The 24,726-nt window shown below is 38.9% G+C and overlaps 1 protein-coding gene across 4 annotated transcripts in view; it reads left to right on the top strand.

Annotated features, from left to right (window-relative positions):
* The window catches only part of LOC145248009 (dynein light chain Tctex-type protein 2B-like), a 112,612-nt gene extending 88,222 nt beyond the window's left edge, over positions 1-24,390 (top strand). For 3 of the 4 annotated variants that reach the window (XM_080109701.1, XM_080109700.1, XM_080109702.1), the window contains 2 exons: positions 5,405-6,222; positions 23,651-24,390. In XM_080109701.1, the coding sequence (XP_079965827.1) occupies positions 6,181-6,222; positions 23,651-24,220 (612 nt within the window). In that variant the 5' untranslated portion in view covers positions 5,405-6,180 and the 3' untranslated portion in view covers positions 24,221-24,390. The remainder of the gene's footprint in view (positions 1-5,404; positions 6,223-23,650) is intronic. The other variant, XM_080109699.1, reaches the window with a different exon arrangement.
* Positions 24,391-24,726: the final 336 nt, after the last annotated feature.

A 24,726-nucleotide genomic window follows, 5' to 3' on the forward strand; every position in this document is an offset into this window, starting at 1 on the left:
TTAATAAACCGAGCAGTTATCGATAGCTTTCTGTTTTAGTTAAAAGAAAAATGAAAAAAAGCATTATGACCCTAAGGAAAGGGTGATAAAGAAAGGCGCGAAAAATAACTTTAGGTACAAAGAATATATTGTACAGGAAAGTCAATACAAAAAAAAGTTGGTATTTCCGATAAGTTAGACATATATTATGGGTGAAACACTTAGACCATATACATATGCGCATATATATATATATATATATATATATATATATATATATATATATATATATATATATATAAAGAGGTTTGTGTTTATTATAACCTTCTCACGCAAATATTACCCAGTATCAATCATGTAAGATAACTGCATGAATATAATTACACGTAATAATTAACTAAAGGTGATCATCCAATGAGAAAACCGAAAGGAAATTAATTAAAATAAATGTTTAAAAGAATATGCAAATTAGCTAGTTTTTTTTTTTTTTTTTTGCCGATGAATGCAATTCCATGACCCATATATAACATATAAGTTGTATTTTCTTTTTAAATAATTAGAAAAGGGGGTTTTAATATGAATAAAAACAATGTAGGTGTATAGATTACATTGGATTTAATATATAGAAATGATTTTAAAAGTTTTTTTTTTTAAATACTCGTGCGCTATCACCTAGAATCGAAACCAAAACGTTTAGCTTACGATTTAATTTTTCCTTTGACGTTAATGCCTGAGCTATGAAGACATGTTTGCCGCAATGCTAAAAATTAAAACATGAACCAATAGCTATTATGTTAGGCATGACTTCGACCTTCAACTAGCAAATTCTATTTTTTTAATTTCCACACTTTTGCACCGATTTTCCTCGGCTAAAACACAAATATAAAGTTCCGTATGAGTTCGATTCCTCTGTATATGAAGTTTCATCTCTGTAAACCAAAAACTGACAGAGGAGTTTGGTAGCAATTTTTTTAAACAAATATATATACGCATACATAAATATAGAAAAAGGGTTGTGTTTATTATAACTTTTTTACGCAAATATTACGCAAGTATAAATCATGTAGAATATCTGCACGAATATAATTACACGTAAGAGTTAACTAAAGATGATCAGCCAATAAGAAAGCCGAAAAAACTAATAGGGAATTTATTAAAATGAATGTTTAAAAAAATATGCAAATTAGCTAGATCTTTTGCAGATGAATGCAATACCACAACCCATATATAACAAAGTTGTATTTTTTTTTTAAATAAATAGAAAAAAAGGGTTTTTTAATATGAATATAAATATTTTTTTCTATTGTTCTTGGCCTTCGGGCCGGGACCAAAGTGCAGTATCTGTTCTGCAGATGCTGCACTTAAGATAATTTGTACCAGTCAATGGAGGGGAAACCCTCTATACTGGAAGAATTATTATTTTTGGTAACCAGTATGCTCCCTTTTTACCTACTTTTAGGGGAACTGGTTTTTACCCCACATTAAAAACGGCCTTGTGCCTAATTTGCTTTGGTGGGGAAGCAAATAAATACATTAAATACACAAAAATTTAAAAAATATAGGAGTATAGATATATATATTTATACGAGGTGTTTTCAATAAGTTTCCAGACTTTTTCGTATGAACAATTTTTTTTATAGTACATGCATGAAACTCTAGTCCCTTCGAAGTAATCTCCTCCGACTGCAATGCATTTGTTGTACCGTTCAACAACTTCTGGAATGCCTCATGGAAATCCTCTTGTGAGAGGGTGTCAATGACCTTCATCACAATCTCTTTCATCTCCCCAATTGTCTCATAACGACAGCCTCTAAGGTTTTCTTTGAGCTTAAGGAATAACCAAAAGTCACATGTAGCAAGGTCTTGACTGCATGGGGGGGGTGAGGAATTGTCCGTCTTGGTCAAATAGTCTTTTACAATGATGTGGATAGATGTATTCACGCAAATCTTTCGCATCTTCAGTTCATCACGATCGCGGATAATTGTCTGTACAGTTCCCACACTAACATAAAACTGTGCACTCATTGTCTCCTTGGACACACAACGGTCTATGAAATTCTTTATTTGGCCAATCAACATCTCTCATCAGCCCTTACAGACTCCGTGCTTTCCTTGAATCTCTTATGCTACGCAAAAAATGATGCACGACATATATATATATATATATATATATATATATATATATATATATATATATATATATATATATATGTCGTGCATCATTTTTTCCGGTTCTTTAACTGTCATGGCTCTTGTGGGCTGCGACGTTGTTTGGCTGTGGAATTTATTATATATATATATATATATATATATATATATATATATATATATATATATATATATATATATATCGCCATTGACTCCGGTTCTGGACTATTTTGAGCAACTTAGCAATGCTAATGCCTAAAATTTTCTTTTACGTTGTTTGATATTCTGGTGTTTAGTATTCCACGTCCCCTTTTGCCAGGGGTTGTACCAAAGAGCAGATCTTTTGTGAGGCCGTCTGTTCTGGCTATATGTCCCCAAAATCGCAATTTCCTGTCATTGATGTTGTCCAGCAATCTTTGGCATAGTCTAATCTTCTCCAGAACCCATTCGTGTGTACGTTTGTCCACCCAGCTTACACGAAGAATTCTACGGTAACACCAAAATTCAAACGCAACAATTTTCCTCTTGTCGACTTTTTTCAGGAACCAACATTCTGCTCCGTATGTCGCTATTGAGATACCAAAGCTTTCAGAAGTCGTTTCTCTGTGCATTGTGAAATGAATCTGCCTTTCAAGACATTGGTTAGCGCAATAATTGCTATATTTGCAATAAGTCGTCTCACTTCTTTGGTTTCATCTACTTTGTTTTTGAAAACTGCACTCAGATAGTTGAAATTTTCTACATTTTCAACATTTTGATTGTCCGCAATTAGTTTTCCATCATTTGATGCCTGTGTTACTTTTCATTACCTTTGTTTTGCTCGCATTGCGGAAGAGTCTTACTGTTTCACTAGCAATCTTTTAGTTTGTTGCTTAAGTCTTGTATTTCCTGCATGTTGTAATCAGAACTACGTCGTCATCTTAGGTTGTTGATTGTTCTTTCATAAATTTTAATTCCTGCTGAGTGATGTTCGAGTGCTTCTCGCATTACTTGTTCGGTATATATATATTTAAAAGGTGGGGCGACAATATACATACTTGCCTAACACGCTGGTCAATTTCAAAAAGTCTGTCATCCCGTGAGTTGTTCTTATTGTTGCTTTCTGAGAGATATATCAGATTCTGATGAGATCAATTATGGGGAATCCCATATCTGCGATCACATTCCAGAGAATTCTTATACCACTGTGTCGAAGGCTTTTCTATAATCGACGAAACAGATAAAAACATATTTTCGTAACTCATATATATATATATATATATATATATATATATATATATATATATATATATATATATATATATACATATACTAGCAAATGTACCCGTCGTTGACTGGGTTCAAAAACAGCCTACAGAAAATGGACTCTGATTTATGAAAGTATGATAGGTTATGAAAAGGAAGAGTTGTAAATTTGGATTGAATTTGGGGATTTCAGAACCAAAGCAAAATATGATGAAAGTAAAAATAAAATAGATAAACCCCATAATTTATTATACCATACCTGTTCACACTGAAACACTTATCACAATATTCTGTGGATCTATATTAAAAAACCTTGTTAAACTTTGTGACATATTTTCATTCTATGAAGGTCAGGCGCAAACGAACACCCCATAATTTTATTATACCATATTTCTTCAAACTGAAACATAATTATCAAAGTATACTTACACAGATAGATATAAAAAGTCTTTATTAAAGGTTGTGCCTATTTCCATTCTATGGAGGCCAGGCGCGAACGCAGACCCCACAATTTTATTATACCATCCCTATTTAAGTTAAAACATAGTTATTAAAGTATTCTTATGTACATCTATATCAAAAACACTTATAAACGTTTATTTTTAATTTTTTAATTTTTTATTTCCATTCTTTGTGAACCAGGCGCGAACGCAGACCCCACTATTTTAATGAACCACCGTTCTGCCAGATCAAACATATTCATTCCTGTGTCTCGATACATCTTCTATCATTATATGCAATCCGTTTTTTTAAAATAGTCAACCATATAGGAGCCTATTCGTGACCACACACACACACACACACACACACACACACACACACACACACACACACACACACACACATACACATTCAGCTTTATATATACATATATTTACTCTTCTTTTATTTAATTGTAAATTGAACTGATTAAAAAGAAAAAAAAAAGAAAATGGTGAGATACGCCTGGGCTTGAACAGGGGGGGGGGGCATTCGATCTGTAGGTTTATACTCTACCACTGAGCTATATCTCCAGATTACAACGGTTCTGTTTTTTTTAAGAAATGATTTGCTGATAGTTGAATCTCCCTTGATTTTCTGAGGATTATCCCTCTTGGCCGGTGTAAGCTAGGATTTGATTTGTTCGATATTTTATACTTATCGAATGAATTTCTGTAAAAGAAATAAAACTCATTACACGGCCAGGCATTACCTTTGTATGAAATTTGCAAAAAATAGGCTCAGCAGTTTCGGAACCTATGAGCGCTGTTGAAGTATATATATATATATATATATATATATATATATATATATATATATATATATATATATATATATATATATATATATATAAAGCGAATGTGCTGAAGATTTTGTATATATCACAATACTACCTTTTACCGGTGTGAGAACTAAAATAACACTAATAACTAACATTGTTTATTCAATGTTGCCTGACGTTCTTTTTACTTGCCGTTTTGATTTTATATATTTTACCAAATCATAATCATTAAGATTTTTAAGTTAAATTAAATCATTTATTGAACCAAATGGTTAAAAATCCATAACCAATTATACTTTTAATTGATTTTCTTAAGAATTTTTAAGCCAATTTAAATTACTTTCCATTCGACAGTTTAAATATTCCCAAATTTCATTCAAATTTTAAACGGTTAATTACTAAGTAATTTATTTTCACAAACCATTGACTAACAATTAAAATGGATGATTTATTTACGAAAAATCGAAATGCATTATGTTGGATTTAATTTCGTAATTGTTGTTTAAAAGGATAAAAAAATTGTTTTATTTCACGCTTTTGTATATTTTATTTCATTAAATTCTCAATTAATATAGTGATAAAAAATATAAAATGGATAAGTCCCGTAGAAACGCACAAACATAAACACACGAAAAGGGGATACACACTTTTATTAATATAAATATCGTTTGAACTGGAATATAGATTTTACCTTGTATTTTTTTTAAAATCTAATTTCATTAATTTATTAATGATATATGTATTAATAAAATTTTATTGTCTTTTTTGCAGGCATTGCGTACATCTTCGAGTGCTTATGAAATCCAGCCCGTCTCGTATTTTGAGAATCGGTCCATTAAATATCATGTGACGTCATTGGATGCGAGTCGATGATGTTTTCAGTAACTTTCAATGACCAAAAGGAAAGAACAAACAAAAAACAGTGGCAACAAATGTGCTAGAATATTGTTAGAACAGAGAGAAAGAAGACATACAAGTATTAGGAACTATCATTCGAAATCAAGAGAATTCTCAATTTCTCAAAAGTGATAGTGATACCATTCTTCATTGGCGTACCTGGAACGATTTTAAATAATTACACAATCATTTTAAATGAAAAGTCATTGATCATTCTTGGATCCGTTCATATACCACGTAAAAACTCTTTGGTTCTAAGTTGTATGAAGTCACAGAGACCTGATTAAGAAGACCTAGTAGCACATCAAAGAATCGGCAATAACGGTTGTACCGATTGTGATCAGAATACTAAAAATAATCCCGAAGAATTTGAGAAGAAAAAAAAACGGGAAGAACTCAAAATCCATGGAAAGATTGGGCCCAACCTAATAAACATATTTTTTTAATTCACTCAAAAAGGGAAACATTAGAAAAAATAAAGGATATTAAACATTAAAAAAGTGAAAAAAAAACAAACATCCTAAGCAATAAAAGATCTTACACTTATATTTAATAAGCGAATTAAAAAGAATCAAAAATATATTTATATGTTTATATATGTGTGTGTGTGAGTGCTGTTATAAAACTATAAACGATAATTTATGAATTAAATGGCGTCTTTGGAAGCAGGTAACACTGGAGGTGCCAAACAGGTGAGTGAATTTCCTCGGGAAAGTGCCATACTGTTCGTTTTATAGTGACATGAGACGCCGTCAGGGCCACCGGTCGCAGTAGACGCACGAGACCCTCATTATGTAAATGAGTTGGGGTGGGTGCATAGAAAAGAGGCGAACTAGTGTCGGATCAGGCACGGGACAAATTTCACCGAGCGGAACTGGGGTACATAAACTGAAAGGATATGTGGCGGGGTGGAGGTTGAATAGGATTGACACAAAGGGGGGGGGAAGATTGATAAAGAAAAACAGTTGAATTAATAGACTGAAATAAAAGGTGGTTCAAAGAGTCGCAAGTCGTTCAGGAGAGTGCTACAAGCCCCATTATAAAGTAAAGGGAAAGGTCGAATCCTTCTTATTTCTTCTTCTTTCTCCTTTTCTTCTCTCTCTCTACTACTACTACTACTACTACTACTACTAACATGAACAACAACAACAATAATAATAATAATAATAATAATAATAATAATTAAACTTTCATTGGGTTTAAAAAGTAAAAATGTAATTCATTTACTATAGCTATACTTTTTAGTCGCGTGCAAGCGACTCTATAAATCACTGCGTCGGTCCGTCGGTCGGTCCGTAACACTTTTGTGCTTGGCCTTTTTGGTAAAGATCAAAGGTCTGTTGTTAATAGATGCTGATCTTGGCTTTTTAAGCTTTTCTTGGCCTTTTGTCTAAGATCAGAATGTAGTATCTGCCGATGATGTCACGGTCTTCGTGTCGAGGTTCAGAGACATCGAGATCATGTCGGAGGCGCTTGCACAGTATGAAAGAAGCACGGGGGCCAAGATAAACCGCAGTAAGTCTGTCAGACTGCGGTTGGGCGCGTGGAGTGGTAACGCAAACCTCCCGGTGCCCTTCAGCTGGACAGATGGCCCGGTTCGTATCCTTGGCGTGTGGTTCGGACCAGGTCTCCAGCTTGATAAGAATTGGTTGGAGGTAAGGTCAAAGGTGGAGGCTGCAGTCAACGCGTGGCTTCCTAGGAAACTTTCCTTAAAGGGTAGAGCTGAGGCGTGTGCTACTTACGTCTTCCCTCTCATCCTTTACCGACTGGCCGTACTTCCCCTGCCTGCACAACACCTAAAAGCTCTTGTCAAACTCTTATCCTCCCTCCTTTGGGACAGAGGAAGACACTGGGTGAGCAGACAGGTCTGCATCCAACGTCCGTGTGAGGGAGGTTTGGGAATGCCAGACTTGAAGTGTCATCGAGACGCCGAGAGGCTGGCCTTCCTGAGCCACTACCTTCAAGATCAACCATGACACCCTGCGATTAGTGCCACCTTCCACGATAATCGACTCCGCTATCGAGAGTCGTCGCAGACCGCGGGGAGACTCAGCCTTCCTGAAAGAGTGCCGAGCCGCGCTAAAACGACTACCAAGATCCAGCGACCTTGTGACTGCTACCCATAGGAAACTCTACAGGGATCTAGTAGGGAGGGCGCCGACGACCCGCTATGCGTGCATTTGGGTTGGCAGCAGAGTGAGATCCGCTCCGCGTGGAGTTGGGCGCCAGGTTTGAGTCATCTGAACAATTCGGAGTTCTCTCTAACCTGGCGATTGGCCCGAAATGCACTTCCACCGAGAGGGGAACAAACATTCTATGCCGAATGCCGGTCCGCACTTAGAGTGTTGCCGGGCACTAGTGTCCTCGAACAGTCTAGGAACAGGCTTTATCGGGAGCTAGTGGAGCATAGCACAAAGGAACCGCTAGTGAAATGGACGGGGATTTCGTTAGAGGAGGTTGGGTACCGGGTCAGGACTTTCTTATAAACTCGGAATTTTCCTTTACCTGGCGACTTGTCTGGAACGTACTACCCCTCCTTGAAGAACTCAACCTGTACAATGAAGAAACCCGCTCCGACGAAGACATGAGGGAAACAGCCGGTCATGCTTTTTTCTGCTGCAGCAGGCTCAAGACCCTCCTAGAGTACGTCAACGAGGAAATGGCTCACATCGATGCCAAGCGCTGGCTTGAAGTCGATGAGTCTTATTTTGTGGAGAACATTGATCCACCGCTGCCTAGGGAGAAAAGAATGGTTTTTCTAGTGATACTAGCAGTAGCGAGGATGGTCATATGGATCACACGCCTCAAGCGAGTCTGCGAAGGGATATCTGTTCTGGATCGGGGTCTGATAGTCTACTTTAAACATTTGCTTAAAGTAAAGATCAGATGCAATTGGAAGAGGTTGCCCCAAGTGGCCTTTGACAAGAGGTGGGTGCATGATGCTAGCTTGTGCATCCGACGAGGTGCCAAGTTTGAATTTGTGTTACCACCATAAGCATGGCATATGCGGTACTGGGTCCTATGGAGCCCATCCCGCTAGGTTAGACAAATAAAAAGTAAAGAGACTCTTGTCTAGTGGTACAAATGAGATCCTGTCCCCCGATTGTTTGTTTTTTGGCACTAGAGAACCTTACGAGGCTACCCTACCATCCCCCCTATCTTTTTGTTTTTTCACCCCCTGGTCAACCCCTACTCGAAGGTCGCCGCCTACCCCTCCCCCCATCTTCCCCCTTTTTGTTTTTGACAATTATTTATTTTTCCTCCCTACACCCAATAAGAATTCTTTCCCAATCCTCACTAGGGATCTTCCCGTTTGTTTGCGGTGCCCTGGAAAACATTAGGTGATCTAACTTTCTAGATTAGCTCAGGGAGGGACCTTACTAACAATGCACTAGGCAATTTTATTTTTTGTATATTTTTCTAGATTCCCCACTCCCCAACACGAACTGTTTCTCTTCCAAATTCAAGAACTTTTTATTTTCCAATGAATTGAACTTTTTTCACACGCACACACACACACTTTAATAAAACATTTATTTTTTTTAAATTTACACACACACACTCAGAAATTGTAAATATATTCTTTTTTGCAAAAACAGTGGTGTTTTCATTAGTTAGTTTAGAGTCCACAGAATGAATGAGGTATTGTGGTAAATGTTGCCAGTCAAGAGTGAAGTCGCCAAAGACTCCATTTTCACTTTAGTAACAAAGACCCTGCAACACTCTCCACCCCATTTCTTGTATGGCCTTGTGCCTAAGTTTGTTTACAAATGTTAATTTTTTGCTTTTATTTTTTGAATTTCTCATTATTTAATTGTAAAATTTTTTCATTACAGAAATAAACTATATAAACAAGATCAAAGTGTAGTATCTGTTCCGGCAGATACTGCAAGCAAAGACCATATGTGGGGGCAACCCAACATATAAGACCTTGGTCAATGTAGGGGCAACCTTTCATACCAATTGTCACTATCCAGCTCCCCTACTCCCCGGGAATTGGTCCCCATTTCCCCTTCACTCCTCACATTAAAAATCGGCCTTGTGCCTAATTTTCTCGGTGTGGGAACAAATAAATACCCTTTTCTTGGCCTTTTGGCCAAGATCAAAGTGTAGTATCTGTCTTACTACATCCTGTACTTATGTTTGTAACTGTTCCTTGGCGACATAGCTAAGATCAAAGTGTAGTATCTGTTCCGGCAGATGCTGCAAGCTATGACTAGCTATGACTAGCAAAGACCAGATGTGGGGGCAACCCCACATGCCTGACCTTTAACCAGCTCCCATTTCCCACCTCTCGGGAGTTGGTCCCCTTTTTCCCTTCCCCCTCCCTTAACTCCTCACATTAAAAATCGGCCTTGTGCCTAATTTGCTCGGTGGGGGAGCAAATAAATACCATCTGTTCCGGCAGATACTGCAGGCTATGACTAGCTATGACTAGCAAAGACCGGATGTGGGGGCAACCCCATATGCCTGACCATTAACCAGCTCCCATTTCCCACCTCTCGGGAGCTGGTCCCCTTTTTCCCTTCCCCCTCCCTTCACTCCTCACATTAAAAATCGGCCTTGTGCCTAATTTGCTCGGTGGGGGAGCAAATAAATACCATCTGTTCCGGCAGATGCTGCACTTAAGATAATTTGTACCAGTCAATGGAGGGGAAACCCTCTATACTGGGACAATTATTATTTTTGGTAACCAGAGTGACCCCTTTTAGGGGAGCTGGTTTTTACCTCACATTAAAAACGGCCTTGTGCCTAATTTGCTCAGTGGGGGAGCAAATAAACACCATCTGTTCCGGCAGATGCTGCACTTAAGATAATTTGTACCAGTCAATGGAGGGAAAGCCCTCTATACTGGGACAATTATTATTTTTGGTAACCAGAGTGCCCCCTTTTTTGCCTACTTTTAGGGGAGCTGGTTTTTGCCTCACATTAAAAACGGCCTTGTGCCTAATTTGCTCAGTGGGGGAGCAAATAAATACCATCTGTTCCGGCAGATACTGCACTTAAGATAATTTGTACCAGTCAATGGAGGGGAAACCCTCTATACTGGGACAATTATTATTTTGGTAACCAGAGTGCCCCCCTTTTTGCCTACTTTTAGGGGAGCTGGTTTTTACCTCACATTAAAAACGGCCTTGTGCCTAATTTGCTCAGTGGGGGAGCAAATAAATACCATCTGTTCCGGCAGATGCTACACTTAAGATGGTTTGTACCAGTCAATGGAGGGGAAACCCTCTATACTGGGACAATTATTATTTTTGGTAACCAGAGTGACCCCTTTTAGGGGAGCTGGTTTTTACCTCACATTAAAAACGGCCTTGTGCCTAATTTGCTCAGTGGGGGAGCAAATAAATACCATCTGTTCCGGCAGATACTGCACTTAAGATAATTTGTACCAGTCAATGGAGGGGAAACCCTCTATACTGGGACAATTATTATTTTTGGTAACCAGAGTGACCCCTTTTAGGGGAGCTGGTTTTTACCTCACATTAAAAACGGCCTTGTGCCTAATTTGCTCAGTGGGGGAGCAAATAAATACCATCTGTTCCGGCAGATACTGCACTTAAGATAATTTGTACCAGTCAATGGAGGGGAAACCCTCTATACTGGGACAATTATTATTTTTGGTAACCAGAGTGACCCCTTTTAGGGGAGCTGGTTTTTACCTCACATTAAAAACGGCCTTGTGCCTAATTTGCTCAGTGGGGGAGCAAATAAACACCATCTGTTCCGGCAGATGCTGCACTTAAGATAATTTGTACCAGTCAATGGAGGGGAAACCCTCTATACTGGGACAATTATTATTTTTGATAACCAGAGTGCCCCCTTTTTGCCTACTTTTAGGGGAGCTGGTTTTTACCTCACATTAAAAACGGCCTTGTGCCTAATTTGCTCAGTGGGGGAGCAAATAAATACCATCTGTTCCGGCAGATACTGCAAGCTATGACTAGCTATGACTAGCAAGGACCAGATGTGGGGGCAACCCCACATGCCTGACCTTTAACCAGCTCCCATTTCCCACCTCTCGGGAGCTGGTCCCCTTTTTCCCTTCCCCCTCCCTTCACTCCTCACATTAAAAATCGGCCTTGTGCCTAATTTGCTCGGTGGGGGAGCAAATAAATACCATCTGTTCCGGCAGATGCTGCACTTAAGATAATTTGTACCAGTCAATGGAGGGGAAACCCTCTATACTGGGACAATTATTATTTTTGGTAACCAGAGTGCCCCCTTTTTGGGGAGCTGGTTTTTACCTCACATTAAAAACGGCCTTGTGCCTAATTTGCTCAGTGGGGGAGCAAATAAATACCATCTGTTCCGGCAGATACTGCGCTTAAGATGATTTGTACCAGTCAATGGAGGGGAAACCCTCTATACTGGGACAATTATTATTTTTGGTAACCAGAGTGCCCCCTTTTTGCCTACTTTTAGGGGAGCTGGTTTTTACCTCACATTAAAAACGGCCTTGTGCCTAATTTGCTCTGTGGGGGAGCAAATAAATACCATCTGTTCCGGCAGATACTGCAAGCTATGACTAGCAAAGACCAGCTATGACTAGCAAAGACCAGATGTGGGGGCAACCCCACATGTCTGACCTTTAACCAGCTCCCATTTCCCACCTCTCGGGAGCTGGTCCCCTTTTCCCCTTCCCCCTCCCTTCACTCCTCACATTAAAAATCGGCCTTGTGCCTAATTTTCTCGGTGGGGGAGCAAATAAATACCATCTGTTCCGGCAGATACTGCAAGCAAAGACCATATGTGGGGGCAACCCCACATATAAGACCTTGGTCAATGTAGGGGCAACCCTTCATACCAATTGTAACTATCCAGCTCCTCTACTCCCCGGGGAGTTGGTCCCCATTTCCCCTTCACTCCTCACATTAAAAATCGGCCTTGTGCCTAATTTGCTCGGTGGGGGAGCAAATAAATACCATCTGTTCCGGCAGATACTGCAAGCAAAGACCCTATGTGGGGGCAACCCCACATATAAGACCTTGGTCAATGTAGGGGCAACCCTTCATACCAATTGTCACTATCCAGCTCCCCTACTCCCCGGGGAGTTGGTCCCCATTTCCCTTTTACTCCTCACATTAAAAATCGGCCTTGTGCCTAATTTGCTCGGTGGGGGAGCAAATAAATACCATCTGTTCCGGCAGATACTGCAAGCAAAGACCATATGTGGGGGCGACCCCACATATAAGACCTTGGTCAATGAAGGGCAACCCTTCATACCAATTGTCACTATCCGGCTCCCCTACTCCCCGGGGAGTTGGTCCCCATTTCCCCTTCACTCCTCACTTTAAAAATCGGCCTTGTGCCTAATTTGCTCGGTGGGGGAGCAAATAAATACCATCTGTTCCGGCAGATACTGCAAGCAAAGACCAGATGTGGGGGAAACCCCACATAACTGACCTTTAACCAGCTCCCATTTTCCACCTCTCGGGAGCTGGTCCCCTTTTTCCCTTCTCCTTCCCTTCACTCCTCACATTAAAAATTGGCCTTGTGCCTAATTTGCTCGGTGGGGGAGCAAATAAATACCATCTGTTCCGGCAGATACTGCAAGCAAAGACCCTATGTGGGGGCAACCCCACATATAAGACCTTGGTCAATGTAGGGGCAACCCTTCATACCAATTGTCACTATCCAGCTCCCCTACTCCCCGGGGAGTTGGTCCCCATTTCCCTTTTACTCCTCACATTAAAAATCGGCCTTGTGCCTAATTTGCTCGGTGGGGGAGCAAATAAATACCATCTGTTCCGGCAGATACTGCAAGCAAAGACCATATGTGGGGGCGACCCCACATATAAGACCTTGGTCAATGAAGGGCAACCCTTCATACCAATTGTCACTATCCGGCTCCCCTACTCCCCGGGGAGTTGGTCCCCATTTCCCCTTCACTCCTCACTTTAAAAATCGGCCTTGTGCCTAATTTGCTCGGTGGGGGAGCAAATAAATACCATCTGTTCCGGCAGATACTGCAAGCAAAGACCAGATGTGGGGGAAACCCCACATAACTGACCTTTAACCAGCTCCCATTTTCCACCTCTCGGGAGCTGGTCCCCTTTTTCCCTTCTCCTTCCCTTCACTCCTCACATTAAAAATTGGCCTTGTGCCTAATTTGCTCGGTGGGGGAGCAAATAAATACCATCTGTTCCGGCAGATACTGCAAGCTATAACTAGCAAAGACCAGATGTGGGGGCAACCCCACATGCCTGACCTTTAACCAGCTCCCATTTCCCACCTCTCGGGAGCTGGTCCCCTTTTTCCCTTCCCCCTCCCTTCACTCCTCACATTAAAAATTGGCCTTGTGCCTAATTTTCTCGGTGGGGGAGCAAATAAATACCATCTGTTCCGGCAGATACTGCAAGCAAAGACCATATGTGTGGGCAACCTCACATATAAGACCTTGATCAATGTAGGGGCAACCCTTCATACCAATTGTCACTATCCAGCTCCCCTACTCCCCGGGAAGCTGGTCCCCATTTCCCCTTCACTCCTCACATTAAAAATCGGCCTTGTGCCTAATTTGCTCAGTGGGGGAGCAAATAAATACCATCTGTTCTCTCAGCTACAAAACTTTCGCTCTTAGAAGCGATCCACCACCAGGCTCTCGGGCTAGGTTAAGGTGTTTTGTTAGCAAGGACCGACCCCCTCCTCTGGAGAGTCAGGACCTAAAGGACCGACTCCACATTTGTGGGAGCTTGGACCCGAAAACCGATCCCCTTTTTTGGGAGACTGGAATCTCGGGACCAACACCACTAGCTGGTAGTTGAGACCTTCCTTTTGGTTTTGTCCGTTTTGCATGTTTTTTTCTTCGTTCCGGTCTCTTCCCTCTAGAGATAGGCGATGGTCTACTCTCTCCACACTTAATTGCCTGAGCAGCACTCTGACCTGCCAGGCCAAAATTTTGTCTATTTTCGTTGCTCTCCCGTTGGATCGAGCAGACAGGGTTCTCTCTCTTGCTTAAGTTGGGTAGTTAGTGGATAGGGTTACGTGGAGTAGGGTGGGTGCTTCTTTCTGCTCCCCTCTGTGGACAGAGATGTCTATCTCCTCTCTCTCTTAATTGTGACGCAGCACTCTGACCCGCTAGCACCCACTGCGTCTTTCTTCTCTGCTCTCCCCCCTAGCGGGGAGATTTGAGCTGCTAACCCGACACCCCCGTGAGGAGAGGTCAAAAACACTAATCTCTTCTGAGCCCGCTCCTCCCTCTCCACCCCCTCCACTCCCCTGGGTTTTCTTTTCTCCCCACTACACTTTGGTCTACGTCAGCGGCCAGTAGTACCACCATGATGCCAGGCAGGCGGACCATACCGGTCCAAATGCGGAACATCGCACCCCTCGAGGACTCCCCAACGAAGGGAGCTAGGCTTTCTTCCCAGAAGATGAAGGTGAAAGGCAAGGAAGGAAGCCCACGGCGACCTTGTACAAGAGCGACGGGGTAGGGCCGCAGCCCGCGTCGACCCCAAGATACACTACAGAAGCAACAGCTCCCCATGAGGACGACATCTCTGGAAAAGGCGCAGCCAGGACACCAGAGGGAGGAAAGTCAATGGATTCTGGGCCAGTGACACCCAAAGGCTCGGAATCCATCAAAGGAATGCCGGGGCAAGTCTCTCCCGCTCCCCTAAAGGGCGACTCCCCATCAGTGGAAAAGGAAGATGAGAGCGGCAAATCCGAGGAGCTGTTCTTCGACACAATCACCTCCATTCAGTCACTCTTCAAGAATGGAGTGAAAGATCTGGCCTCCAACACTCTTGGGGAGTGTTGGAGGCCAAGAGTGTTGGAGGCAAGATCGCTTGCAGGTCGTCATCACTGACTTGATCGAACCGGACCAGAGCTATGCTGTGAAGTGGAGATCGATTCAGGACAATCTTCATTTGATTCGCTCGATCATAGAGGGAATAGAAGACGACACCAAAGCCGTGCTGATCAGTTTGGATCAGTCCAAGGCGTTCGATAGGGTCGACCATCGGTTCCTGGGATCTGTGCTAGAGGCCGCCGGATTTAATCCAGACTTCCGCAAGTGGATCTTTGTCCTGTATGATAGACCGACGGTAGCGGTGCAGACCAATGGTAAGCTGTCGGAGTCATTTGCTGTCTCCCGGTCGGTGCGTCAGGGTTGTCCGCTGTTGCCTCTTTTGTATGTCCTGGCGTTGGAACCCCTCCTTCGCAAGTTAAAGGATGAGGCGGCTACACCAGTTCTGCGCAGAATCGCTTTACCTTGAGGCTCACGAGCCAGGGTTTCCGCATTCGCCGATGATGTTACTGTGTTCGTGTCTTGCCCCATGGACGTCCAAGCGGTGGTTGAGGCGCTCGCTTGACACGAAGAAGTCACAGGGGCCGTCTTCAATAGCAGCAAGTCTGTCGGCCTGCGGTTGGGGGCCTGGACCAGGGTAAACTCGCTTCCAGGAATCTTCAGCTGGACCGATGGGCCAGTCCGTATTCTCGGTGTCTGGTTTGGAACAGGACTTCAGCTGGAGAAAAATTGGTCGGAAGTGCAGATTAAGGTCAAATCGTCGGTTAAGATTTGGATTAGAAGGAAATTGTCCTTTGAAGGGTTGAGCGGAGGCGTGTGCCACATATGTCTTTCCACTCATCCTTTACTGATTGTCTGTACTTCCTCTCCCTGCAGAATGCCTAACCCATTTACAAAAGCGCCTCGACTCACTTCTGTGGGACGAGAGTTAGCACTATGTCTGCAGAGAGGTCTATGTCCAGAGTCTGAGCAAGGGAGACCTGGGTCAGCCCAGTCTCCTGTGTCACAGAAACGCAGAGAGATTGGCCTTCCTGGATCGTTCGCTAGAGGAGGATGCTCCTTGGGTCCCTGCGGTTGAGAACTCGTTTCCCAATCTCAAACCCGACCCCTCGGTAGAAGGTCGTCGTAGACCGAGGGAGAAGTCCAAGTTCTTTGCCAAATGCCGGACCGCTCTTAGAGCTTTGCCAGGGACTAGTGTCCTTGATCAGCCTAGGAAGAAGCTTTATCGGGAACTAGTGCTGGGTACCGCAAAGGATCCTCTTTGTAGGTGATTAGGTTGGTCGGTGGAGGTTATTCATTCTCAGTGGAGTTGGGCGCCGGGAAAGGATTTTCTGACTAACTCGGAATTTTCACTGACCTGGTGACTGGTCCGAAAGGCACTGCCCCTCTCTGACGAATTCTGCCTGTACAAAGAACAAACAAGGGCCTGGTCCCTGCGCTGTGGCGAACACAGGCTCGAAACAGTCGAGCATGCATTTTTCCACTGCAGCCGGATCCAGGTCCTATTGGAGTACGTCGGGGGGGGGGGGGTAAAGGCTCGCATTGATGGCGAGTAGCCACTCGATCTCGACGAAGATTATTTTGTGTACAACATGGAGCCACCGTTCCCCAGTGAGAAAAGAATGGTTTTCCTGGCGATCCTAGCAATAGCGTGCATGGTGATTTGGATCATGTGCCTCAAGTTGGTCTATGAAGGGACATTTTTTCCAGATCGGAATCTGATCGTTTACTTTAAACATTTTCTTAAAGTAAAGATCAGATGCTATTGGAGGAGGTTGCCTCGAGTGGAGTTTAATAAGAGGTGGATGCACAACACTAGTTTGTGCATCCGTCGAGGAGCCAAGTTTTAATACGTGTTCCCTCCGTGAGCATGGCACGGGTGGTCCTTCGGAACCCATCCCGTTTAAGTCTTAGCATAGTCAAATTAAGAAGACTCTTGGCTGGTGGTACAAATGAGATTCTGTCCCTGATTGTTTATTTTTTGGTACTAGAGAACCTCTGAGTCTGCCCACCTCCTGTACGCCACACTTTTTGTTTTTTGAACATCCCCGGTCACTCCCCTACTCAGAGGTCACCTTCCAACCCCTCCACCCATTGCTGTATTTTCGCCCACTTGCATTAAGGCTTCTCCCCAACCCCCAACAGGGATCTCCCTGCTTGTTTTCGATTCCCCGGAAAACAGTGGAGGGGTCTAGTCACTTAGAGTAGTACAGGGGGGGGGGTCTTATTAACAACCCAGTAGGTCTTATATTTTATTTTTGAAATTAACTTTTTGACTAGTTTTCCCCACTCCACGAGCTTTTTTACCCGAAATTCAAAAACTTTTTTCCAATGAAATTGAACTTTATCTTCTTACACATGCACATACAAAAAAAAAAATGCATGCACAACATACAGACACGTTTATTCTTTTTTCTTTTATAATTGTAAATATGTTAATTTTATTCTAAACGCTGGGGTTTTATTAGATTAGGATCCACAGAGTGAATGAGGTATTTTGGTAAATGTTGCCAGTCAAGAGTAAGACTCCAAAGTCTCCATTTCTCACGTTACTTACTCTAGTCACAAAGACCCTGTACCCTTCCCCTCCCCAATTTCTTATAGGGCCTTGTGCCTAATTTTGTTGTTTGTAATTTTTGTTTTTTCAATTGTTATGATTGTGATTTCATTTTTTGCCAACAATAAAATATATAAATAAGATCAAAGTGTAGTATCTGTTCTTAATAGATGCTGCACTTACATTTGTAATTTTTCCTTGGCAATCGAAGGGGAAACCCTTCCATGCTAAGACATTTTTAGTCGCATGCAAGTCATTCCATCAGTCGGTCTGTAACACATTTACATTTTATTTTTTTTTTAAGCAAGGGGTATGGAGTAACATTTTTGCCCCCTGATTAATCAGAGAGGGACCTATGTTTTCAATGGGTTCGTCTGTCCGTTAGTCCGGATGATTGATGGATAACCGTCCATTAGTTTTTCCTGAAATTTTGTCACAAATTATATTTTAATATATAAATGTGCATAGTAAAAAAAATTTTTTTTTTTTTTTTTCTTTTTTTGCGAAAAATCCTGTTTTGCTTGCAGAGGCTCAAAAGAGGTAAAAAAATGACCAAAAATGACACTTTTTGTCCCATAACATTTGATCCATCCATTAGATTTTTTTGAACCCTGCCAAAAAAGTGGAGGGCATTGTTCTTAATATAAATTCAGTATGGGTGACCCTGGCAAAAGTCTGGTTTGCATCCCCCGGGGACTTTTAATGCTGAAAACGTCCTTTCTTCTGGCACGTTTTTCATATTTCTCAACAAAAACTTGGTATATAAGTCTATATAGTGGTTTCCCATGTTGCTGAATGTAAATATACATGTGTTAAGGTGTAAAACTGCACTGATATTCGGCATTCAAAGTGGCTCAAAAAAGGTAAAAAATGTACCAAAATTGAAAAAAATAACACTTTTTGACCCATAAATTTTTACCTATCCATTAGATTTTTCTGAAACTTGTCCAAAATGCGCAGGGCATTGTTCTTAATATAAATTCAGTATGGGTGACCTTAGCAAAATTCTGCTTTACGTCCCCCAGGGACTTTTAGTGCTAAAAATGCCTTTTTTTCATATTTCTCAATAAAACACTTGATATGTATATCTATATAGTGCTCTCCCATGGTGCTGAATTCAAATATACATGTGTTACGGTGTAAAACTGCATAGTTTGTCCATTGTCACTGGTATTCAGTATTCCAAGGGGCTCATAAGGGGTCAAAAATGTACCAAAATTGCAAATAATGACACTTTTTGCCCCATAAATTTTTACCTATCCATTAGACTTTTCTGAAACTTGTCCAAAATGTAACTTTTCCTTGGCCACATGACTAAGAACAAAGTGTAGTATCTGTTCTTAACCAATGCTGCACTTGTTTGTAACTAATAAGTAAATGTGTTACGGATGGACGGACCGACCGACGGAGAATAGTTTTTTTTTTAAATGCATACCACAGAATAGTTTTTTTAGTCGTGTGCAAGCAACTCTATAAGTCACTCGGTCGGTCCGTAACAGATGTACTTTTTATTTCTTTTTATGTTTATTATACCATTATTTAATAATATTTTTTGTGATATAAAGTGGGGGATCACTTTTCTGTATTAATTTAATGTAAAATGATCACCCACTTTACAACCAGTCAGTCTCAAAGCCATTCAAGTCAAGTCAAGTTGTTTTGAAGGATTCCAGTTATTTTTTAAGCATTCAAGTCATTCTTAAGGTCATTCAATTTATCCTTAAGTTCATTAAAGTCATTCTAAGTCATTTCAGCCCATTTTTCGTTCATTTTAGTTTATCTTTAAGAATTTCATGTCAATCCTACATTCACGCATTCATTCATTACACTGGAGCACGCGACTAATGGCCATCGGCCTTGTTTGAATGTAATACCGTGATCTTATATTTATTGCTTCTGGTGAACTTCAAGAACATAACATAAACGTGAACATAAAATATATGTTACCCTCAACCCATTAAATATAATACAGTAATGTTAATAAAAATTTTATTGATCCCGGAAAACGCCGAGTAGAATAAAAGTTTCCGTTAATCAACTCCACCTCACTTATCAAATAGATGTGTTAATAAGAATTCACAGCATCCCAAAACGTGTCTGCTATTTCCCACCACATAATGAATATAATAATGTAATGTAAGGTAGGAAGTCTTCACATTAATACCAAAATTACGGTTAAAATCGAAATATTCAGAAAAAGTAATATTATTATTAATCTCGGACACTGTCGATTAGAACAATGTAATCCCGGTAAATCCATATTTCATTTCTCATGCAACCCAGTAAGACGATACGTAATGTTGATAAAGGCCGATGTTAGTTAATATATTCGTTATCAAAAATACTGTAATCATACACTTTTTTTATCCCAAACAACGCCGAGTAGAACAAGTTAAATAGTCCGTATAACATCTTTATGCTAAAACTTCTCCCCTCCTCCTCTCTCTACAGCTTTCTTTTTATCGTTTTCTCTTTCCCCTCTTCCCCATTTTCCGTCCTTCTCTTGAATCCACTCTTTATACTCCACTAACCCATTTATATGTCTTTTTATAATGTATTGAAAAACATATACATAATGTCATTCATTATTGGTTCAGTTCCTTTTAAGTGCATAAAAACGTACATTTATTGCTTCTGAAAATTCTCCCATATTTACAAAGATGAAATTTATACAATTAAAAAATAAACAATTTATTAATTTCGTTTTATATATACTGTTGAACCTCAAAAAACAAAAAACAAACGACACACACATACATACATACATACATACATACATACATACACACACACACATATATATATATATATATATATATATATATATATATATATATATATTAGGTTTATGTGAGTAAATGAAGTAGTTATATATATATATATATGTATGTGTGTGTCGTTTTTTATATATATATATATGTATATATATGTATATATATATATATATATATATATATATATATATATATATATATATATATATATAATTTAAAGGAGATTAGAATAATAGACTAAAGAGCTAAGTGTATTTTAATGTAATAGTGAAATTACTAGTTTAATTAAAATACAGGAAATGCTCGTTGTAATTTAGATATATAATAAGCTCGATAGTTAAATGTCCTAGAGCTAATTCAATATTAAATAATGTAATTTATAATTTAAAAATTTAAAAAAAATTTTTAAATTTAAAAATCAAAATTTAATTAAATTAAAAATCAGTTTCATAAGAAGGAACAACAACAAAGTCAATTATCTGTACGATCGTTTCGGAAATCCGTGCTTTTTATTTGTGGTATACATGAAGTCACGTAGAACAATTATACATAGCTTTTTTGGTAAGCACGGTCTCCTCATCAGCAAATTTATGAGGATTTCTATTGAATTGAAAAGACACCAAAAATAAACCTAGCATTAAAAGTAAGGCAGATGAATCTGAAAAATTGAAGTAAAAGGTTTGGATTTAAAATTTATAAGAAAATTAATAAGAAAATTGGTATAGGTTAGAGATAGAAATGAGTAGAAAAAATATATATTTTTTTGAATTTACATAATAAATTTGATTTAAAAATATATAGATATATAATTACCTTTTGGTTTTTCTTTTTTTGAAATCAGGAACTGTATTTAAAGAAGTCATTTAGATGTTTGCTATAGCTTTTTATTTTATTGAATGATGAATTTTAAAAGGGCGACGCTCGTGCAGTAAATTGTTTCCGTTAGCGTATTTTAATTTAAAGACGCTACAGTTAATATCTATAGAGAGAGAGAGTATTCATTTTGCAAGTTATTAAGGGGAGATAATTGTCATGGCTTTATTTATTATTTGATTTACGAGTCTAAGGGCGGTAATTGGTTTAACTTAATTTATTTTAAAAAAAAATAAAATAAAAAGTAATCTATATTTACTAATGAGTAATTTTTAATGATTTAAGGTGGTTTATATTTATTAAATTTAAACCAACGTTTATGATTACATGATAGAAGCTCATGTCTTGAATTTACTAGTTTGGTTGTGCTTTTTATATCTTCATATTTTAAAATTTTTAGGGTTTCTTTTGTACATAATGTACAAAATTTATCTCCTGGTTTATATGATTTGCAAGTCTCAATTATTTGCCATTTTAAGTTGAAAGAAATATTGCTATTTTTTTAGTTGCCAAATATAGTTGGATAGAGTAGTTTGGTTTGATAGAGAGTTATTTTTAAAAGAATGTTTGTGCGTTGAAATTCTATGTTTTATTGGGCCAGATGTGGAACCAATATATATTACCTCTTGATTATTATGATTATTTTCCGTTAGGTCTATTGTTGGATTATAATGTGGTGGGTTGGTTAATAATTGATCGGTAGATTGATTTAAGTTGGTGTTATTATTTAATCTGGTAGTTGAGTTACGGCTGTTGATAGGTTCTTGTATATTATGAAACTGATTTTTAATTTAATTAAATTTTGATTTTTAAATTTTAAAAAATTATTATATATATATATATATATATATATATATATATATATATATATATATATATATACAGTAAAAATTTAATTGATTTAAGTTGTTTCTACTTTTTATTACACAAGACATTCGTGTTCATTATTTCCATGAAAAGCAAGAAAGAAATTTTAGGTATGCATGGCCAATAAAAATGAAATAATTGCAAGCGTTCTACTAAAATTTTGAGAATGATATTAATAAACTAAGCATATATTAATTAATGAATGAATGTTCATATAAAGCATATAGGTCACATTTTATCTATCTATATATCTATAAAAATGAGAATGTGTGCGAGGACACTTCTCAACCTATATACTCAATGAATTTTTTTATCTACAGACATGAAATATTGTATATAGGGTAATCAGACATTTGGAAAACTTTGTAATCGGTTTTCATTCGAAAAAAAGGGGTTGCTAAAGGGTCAAAATTGAAAAATTGGTATGTGAGGTTCATCGTATTTTTATGTGTTTCTCAACTGTTTTGCCAATGCGTATGCATGAATCGTTCACATAACAGATTACTTCTGCTAAGAATAAGTATGCTTGAAAACACTTTTGAAAGATAGTGTGAAGCTGGCCCAAAGGTTATCGTACTTGACGCACTGTCTTTGGACTTTGGTTTCGATTTCAGTTCGAGTATTTATTTATTTATTTTTTTACGTACAAGAAGTGAACTGTTTAGAAAAAACATAATACTCGCTTTTTCTTTCCGTTTAAAAAAAATACTTAATGTTTTAAAAAGAATTTAACGTTACGTTTAATACCTACAGTATTTCTGTTTATAGTAAATAAGAATTCTGCATTAATTATAGTTTTTATACGTATTTTACGACCGGGAACTGCTAGTACTCTATAAAAGCCACTCGCGAATAAAAGTTAATGAGAAAAATAGATGGCAGTGAATAAATCCTCTGAAAATATCAAAATTAAAAGGTCAGTTTTTCTTGGATTTACATATCAAATTGCCTCTATAGCAAATAATTGATTTATTAAAGATAAATGTTATAATTTGAAATTATAGGGTTACGACCGATTAAACCAGCTCGCTAAAAATGGCAGTGGATATTAAAAAATAAGGTTTTATATATGAAATTAAAATATAATCATCTTTACTTCGTATTATTCTCGATTGTTTTGTGGCATTATTTTCTATCTCAAGTTGAATTATTTTATTGATCAATCAGAACGAAGGATTTGTTCCGCCCTCGTGGTATAACGTCATATCCGTCTATTTATTTAAGCTTCTTAATATATAAACGAAATTTTTGTTAATAACTGTTTCTTTATTCTTTATTATATTTTAATTTTTTAGGTCCGAATTTGTCCCAGTGTAAAATCAGAGAGCACCGATGCCAACACCGATGGCACGAGCAGCTCCATTGTGGCTAAGAGGCGGCCGTCGGTCTATCCAAATGCTAACCGGCGGCGTTCTTCATTCCAGTTCAAGCCGTTGGCTGTTTCGTCGATGCGACGTCAAAGCATGGCCACCAACAGCGACCTCGATTGCATCCAGAAGCTGCGCTACCAAAACACGTACCGTGTTGATCCGAACCCCGACACAAAATTCGTTGAGTCAATGGTAAAGAACGCTGTTTACGAGTATCTGGCCGAGGAGCTGGCAAACGTCAAATACGAAGAGAAAGATTGGCGGCTTAAAACAAGGGACCTCGGAGATCAGATCCGGAATCAAGTGAAGTCGTTGGGCTTTGAAAGATATAAAATTATTGTCGAGGTTCTTATCAACCCTCGGTGCAAAACTAATGATTTGATATTTGGTAGTCGACTGCTTAGTGATCCTGAACGAGATCGAACTGTAACTATCTTGTTCTCGAATGATTCCCTTTCGGCTGTCGTCTGCATCTATGCGATTTACTACGACTGAGCATGCGCGCAATGACATATAAGCTAATGTGCATGCGTAGCAAAATGGATTTTTCTTTTATTCCTATTTTCATTTTTATATATTTTCTTTTCAAATAAACGAATACACACAGCAATAGATTCGCTTTGTGAGACGGAGAGACAGCGTCTCTGTGTATGTGTACAACATTATATATTTTCTTTTTACTATTAGGTCAGTATTTATCAAGTGCAAGAATCACTCGAAGAAGTTAATGGGACGAAATCATAGTCGAAAATACTATGGGAGTATTTTCAATGTCATAAATTGCATTTGATTGCTTATGGGAAGTTAAAGACAACAATATTACATTGGATTTGAAGACAATCAAGTTTTAATCAGCAGGAAAGCAGACCCGCAGTAAAATATTCCATAGAAAAGATGGATTTGTAAAGTATATATAATGTTGGGGATTTACATAATTTCGCCGAACAATAAATGAAAAAGAAATACACTACTAAAAAAATGTAAAATAAACTTTTGTTTAT

Source organism: Euprymna scolopes, chromosome 26, assembly GCF_053919585.1.
Source record: "Euprymna scolopes isolate OS-2025 chromosome 26, ASM5391958v1, whole genome shotgun sequence".
Lineage (NCBI taxonomy): Eukaryota > Metazoa > Mollusca > Cephalopoda > Sepiida > Sepiolidae > Euprymna > Euprymna scolopes.